The 5,291-nt window shown below is 39.7% G+C and overlaps 1 protein-coding gene across 1 annotated transcript; it reads right to left on the bottom strand.

Moving 5' to 3' along the window:
• Window positions 1-1,541: 1,541 nt before the first annotated feature.
• On the bottom strand, window positions 1,542-4,743 carry LOC112512509 (receptor-like protein kinase HERK 1). Its single transcript, XM_025118505.1, has one exon. It carries the CDS (start codon window positions 4,246-4,248, stop codon window positions 1,747-1,749), a length of 2,502 nt encoding a protein of 833 aa, XP_024974273.1. The 5' UTR covers window positions 4,249-4,743; the 3' UTR covers window positions 1,542-1,746.
• Between the last annotated feature and the right edge of the window lie 548 nt (window positions 4,744-5,291).

Genomic DNA, 5,291 nt, shown 5'->3' with positions numbered 1-5,291 from the left:
ATTGTTTTCTTGCCCATTTTCTTGTTCGATAGCTTAATTCATATAGACAATTTAATCCATACAATCGGCCCTAAAGCTTACTCCTTAGTGAGCTTTTGATGATTGGCCTATGCCTTGTTCAGATAGCTTAATCATACGAGGCTTATTGGATAACGAAACATTAAAGGCCCTTAAAGCTTACTCCTTGGTGACCTTTTTCCAGGCAAACCGTCTGTGCCATGTCGATGGTGCCACGAGGGAGACCAAAAGGGTCTCAAGCTTACATCTTTTGTGATATGAAAGGTTACTAGTGTTTTCGAGGCCTTCTTAAATAGATTTTTAGGTATATAACCTTAAATGAGATTTTAGTTAAATTCATAATTTTTTTAAATCCATTTTTTCTTATATAGAACTGGAGGTTGTGAATTTAATTAAAAACTCAATTTAGAAAGTCATTTAAAAGAACACTTGGGGGATGTTTGGGATTGTTTATTTAAAACAACTTATGTTTTTTTTTTTTTTTTTGTAAAAGTGTTTATTAACTTATTTGGTTTCAAACTGGAGTTTTATAAAAAGTGTTTGTATTAGCTTATGGCGATACCAAAACACAATAAACTGATAAGTTGTTTTTCAGTGTTTGGCAAATTTTGATTGTATATGTAAAATGACTAAAAAGGACATTTTCTATCTCCCTTAACCTTCATGGATGATTCTTGGGTATTCATCGACATTTGGATTAGCATCCTTTTGTAACCCTAATTGCATAACATAAACCCCATCTCCATCTCTCGGTTTTCCATCTCCAATCGATATTGTAACTCTATCTCCTTCAACCTCCATAGATGATTTTTTGGGTATTCATCGACATTAACCAAAGCATCCTTCCGATTATCTCCATCTTTTGCAAATAGGAATTAAGAAGTGGATCAATACCGATTTTTTACATAAGTCAGAATTGTTTTGATCAATCAATCACCGTCTTCGTTGATTTCTATTGATTCTGCTGCTATTCCCATTGTGAGTGTGTTCTTGGTATGCATGAGAGAGAGAAAGATTCCCATCTATGGAAATGATGCAATGGTGAAACAAGCAAGAACACATGGAGGGAGACATGACTGATTGAGAAGTATTAGGCTTAGGGTTAAAAAGTTTTTAAAGTTGATAAATTGTTTCTGATAAGTAAGAAATGAGTAATTTATCAAAAACTCTTTGTTACCTGTTTGACACTGATATAACCTTTTTTTTTTTTCTTTCTATCCAAACACTAAAAACACACTTAAATAAGTCAATAACCAATTTAAACAAGCAATCTCATTATAAAAGGTCATTTGACCGAAGGGCAGAAAACCCTTGTGTGGGTAACTTCCCATTTAGCCATTGCCAATGAGCCACAAATGTCTAACGCTGACTCCTTTTATAACCTGAAAGCCACTTGATAAAACTTCCCACCCAAGCCATTGCCAAGGAACCTTGGTGCACCAAAACCAAAACCAAAACCAGACCCATCACCTAAATGGCACACCCAAGACCAAACCCAGCCATTTGCAAAGCAGATTCAGCAATTGAAACACAAATGGCGTCCAAAATCCAACATTAAAACAGATCAAATAATCAAATAAGTTGCTGATTACATCATTTATAAATAAATAAATAAAAAGAGCATAAAAAGCACCAAAAACTACATATAGAACACCAAGTTCTTCAAACTCTGTATGAAAATAAAACGAAAATAATCGATTAGCCTTGACTCTTTTTCCGTGGGTTTGTTCATCTACCCTCGGATTTCACCAGCTGCGAGAAAACCTTACTCATCGATACCCCCGAAATGTCATCCCCGCTCGACATTTCGAATTGAGCCGTTCCCGTGTTCGCATCCGCATGATTGAAGTCATGGATCTGCGGAGACAGCTCTCCTATCACATTTGTACTGTTTTCGTCTGGGTCGTTTTGAAGAACCGCTTCTTGAAGTTGAAGAACGTATTCAAGATTCCACAGAACATCTCCCATTGAAGGTCGATCAACTCCAACATCCGCCAAACATTTCTCCGCAGTTTCCCCAAATTTTCTAAGAGAATCCGGTCGGATTTTTCCCTTGAGAGTGACGTCGATTATTTGCTCGAGCTGCCCCTTTTTCTGCCATTTCATCGCCCATTCGGCCAAATTCACCATTTCCCGGGGTAGAGACGGGTCGATTACAGGCCGTGCGCATAAAACCTCGAATAGAACGACCCCATATGAGTACACGTCCGATTTCTCAGTCAAATGTTGTCGTCTAAAGTACTCCGGATCAAGGTACCCGAAGCTCCCTTTGACTGCCGTGCTCACGTGGGTCTGATCGATCTCGGGTCCCGTCTTCGAGAGCCCGAAATCCGCAACTTTGGCCATGAGATTCTCGTCGAGCAAGATGTTTGCAGACTTCACATCACGATGGATCACGGCTTTGGAATAGCCCGTGTGAAGGTAGTGTAGTCCACGTGCCGCACCGATGCAAATTTCGAGTCGCTGCTTCCAACTCATGCTTGGGAAACCCGACCCGTAAAGATGACTCTTTAACGTCCCGTTTTCCATATACTCGTATATCAAAATCATCTCGCTTTTTTCGTCACAATAACCGATCAATGACACCAAATGGCGATGGCGGAACTGAGAAAGCATCTCAATTTCTGTTTGGAACTCAGCTAACCCTTGTTGCGACTTCGGGTTACCCCTTTTGACCGCCACTTTCGTGCCATCGGACAGCACACCCTTGTAAACTTTCCCAAAACCACCGATACCGATCACCCAACTCTCGTCGAAATTGTTGGTCGCTTCTTGAATCGCCGCAAACGGACACCGGTAATTGAAGTTCGAACCTGCACTGATCGTTGTTCCGTTTGAGCATTTGCTTCCCATCGTTTGTGATAATCCGTTGGTCGATAACGGAGTCCACATCTTCGATTGGTTAATCCGTTCTTGTTTTCTTCGTTTGTAAACGAAGAACAAAACCAGACCCATTAACAGAACCGCGGCTAACCCAACGACCACACCCACGATCACACCCACATTTTTCTTCTTCGAGCCTGAGCTAGACGATGGAATGTCTCCCCCAGAAAGACTACCATCCGAGTTATTCATCTTCATAATCTCGACACCGTTCAGAATCGCATTCGGGTACACATCTCGTATACCCGATGGCCCAATACTGATACGAATTTGGTCATCATCGATCGATTGTGTCACGAAATCAGCATAGTAAGCGGTCGCCAGATTTCCTTCCACTTTTGTAGAAAGATCGAAATCCGATAGAACACTCGAATCATCGATGTAAACATTGAAGTAGAGTTTGTTAGCAGTATCACTAACGATATCGCAGAAATGAAGCCGAACGAGATACCGAAATCCCCGGTCCACTGGAAACTCCCAAGTGACATTGAAATTGCTTTTCGGGTCAGTTTCCGATGCCATCCTGGCGGCGGTTCCGTAAACGCTCCGGGGAGCATCATCTGGTGTAGCACCGCCGTCGGGATATCGAACGGCGGGGATATTAGACTTATTGGTGGCAAGATTTGGGTTCTTCAAAAAACTCCGATCCGGTACCCAAGTTCTCCACAACGAATCATTCCGGGATGTAACGATCGGACCACCCATATTCACCCTTGCAACCGTCTCCAGAGCCTGGTTCAACAACCCACGGTAGTTCGTCGGAGGTTTGACGGAGGTAGCATCATCGGCGATCAACGGATCCGGCACCGAAACGACTTCTAATCCATTCAAGAAAGCGAATGAAGTCCCAGAAGGGGTGAAGGTGATTTCGAGATCACCAGATGTAATATTTACTGAATATTCTTTGACAGAAGCACCATTGGCTTTGAAATCGCTTAGCAGGGCGTGATTTCGGGTGGAAACGGAGAAAGTTGCAGACGTGAGATCGTAATTACTTGCAGAGAATGGGAAGAAATAGAGACGGATCCAGTGACGACCGCTTTGAATAATTCGAAAAGTGTAGGTTGAAGGTTGGCTAAAGATTCTTGCTGTTCTATAGAGCTGTGAGTATTCCGATTGTGGGATTGAATTTGCAGAAGTATCAACAAGAACATTTTGTGGGGTTGAAAGATAACTTGATGCCAAATTATCAGATAAGAACACACGACTTCCGATGCTGGTATTGCTGGGAGATCCACAATCTATGGAATACTTATCAGCAGGATTAAATTGGGAAAAAGATGGTGATAAACACAACAAGAACAGAACCCAGATGAACAACAACTTGAAACCCCCAAAACCCATCATAATATCCAAAGATTTAGCTAGATTTCACCGAAACGAAGATGGGGGTTTTCAGAAAAATCGAAACAGATGAAATCTAGGGTTCTTGAGCGCAGATCCAGATCAGTATCAACAAGAAAGAAACTGATGAAACAATCGAATACCCATATAAGATCGAGAAAAAAGAAGACACCTGACAGATGAAGAACAGCAGATTTGACGAATTAAACCACAGATTGAGTGGATGCGTTGTATAGAACAGAGAAGATATTGCTAAAATGAAAGCATAAATCTAGCGAAGAGCCAGCCAGGCCGGTTTGAACTGGACGGCCAGCATCAGATGGTGACAGATTGATAGATTCTTTGGGGGTTTAGAAAAAGATGAATAAAATAATGTGAATCAGCTGTATATTGATGGAATGAAAAAGAGATGAAACTTGGGGTCACAAAATGTGAAAAAGGGTTTTGTTTTTATCCAAGAGGATGAAGAAGGAGTCTGTTCTTGGTTGTGGGATGTGACGGTGTGGTGGGAGCAGTGAATGCAGATGAGTGTGAAACAGATGATAAAAGAGACGACTTCAATGGAGGCCTGCAAAGGAGCCATTAGACCCAACGAGAATTTTCATTTTGCCTCCTTCAACTTTATAATTGTTTAATAGAAGTCCCTTATACAATTGCTAATTCAAATCAGGTCCTTAACATATGTTAATTTACAAATAAAGTTTTGTTTTATATGTTGTTCTACTCTTCTATTTTCTTTTTAAAGTGTAGGGCATTTCTCATATTTTTCTTTGAAAAAAAATTAAAAATCATAATATTAAAAGAATCTACAATTAATTTGAACGGTTTTTTCATTTTAAATATTACATCATTAATTATATTATTAATGGTAGATTTAATATTTTAATAAAATTACAGATAACATTATATCTACATTATATTATAAAACATTTGACAAAAACTCTTTAAAACCATTTTTTATACATGAAGTATTGTTTATTGATGTATATTACTTAAAATTTAAGATTACAAGTAAATTGTGCACAAGTACAATTTATTAAAGCTCT

Source organism: Cynara cardunculus, assembly GCF_001531365.2.
Source record: "Cynara cardunculus var. scolymus isolate 2C chromosome LG 5, CcrdV1, whole genome shotgun sequence".
NCBI lineage: Eukaryota > Viridiplantae > Streptophyta > Magnoliopsida > Asterales > Asteraceae > Cynara > Cynara cardunculus.
The sequence above is the reverse complement of the archived record's forward strand: the minus strand, read 5'-3'. Positions and strand labels throughout refer to the sequence as shown.

Bases quoted from the DNA above. Each gene is read 5' to 3' on its own strand.
- LOC112512509 (XM_025118505.1), bottom strand. From the start codon at position 4,248: ATGATGGGTTTTGGGGGTTTCAAGTTGTTGTTCATCTGGGTTCTGTTC.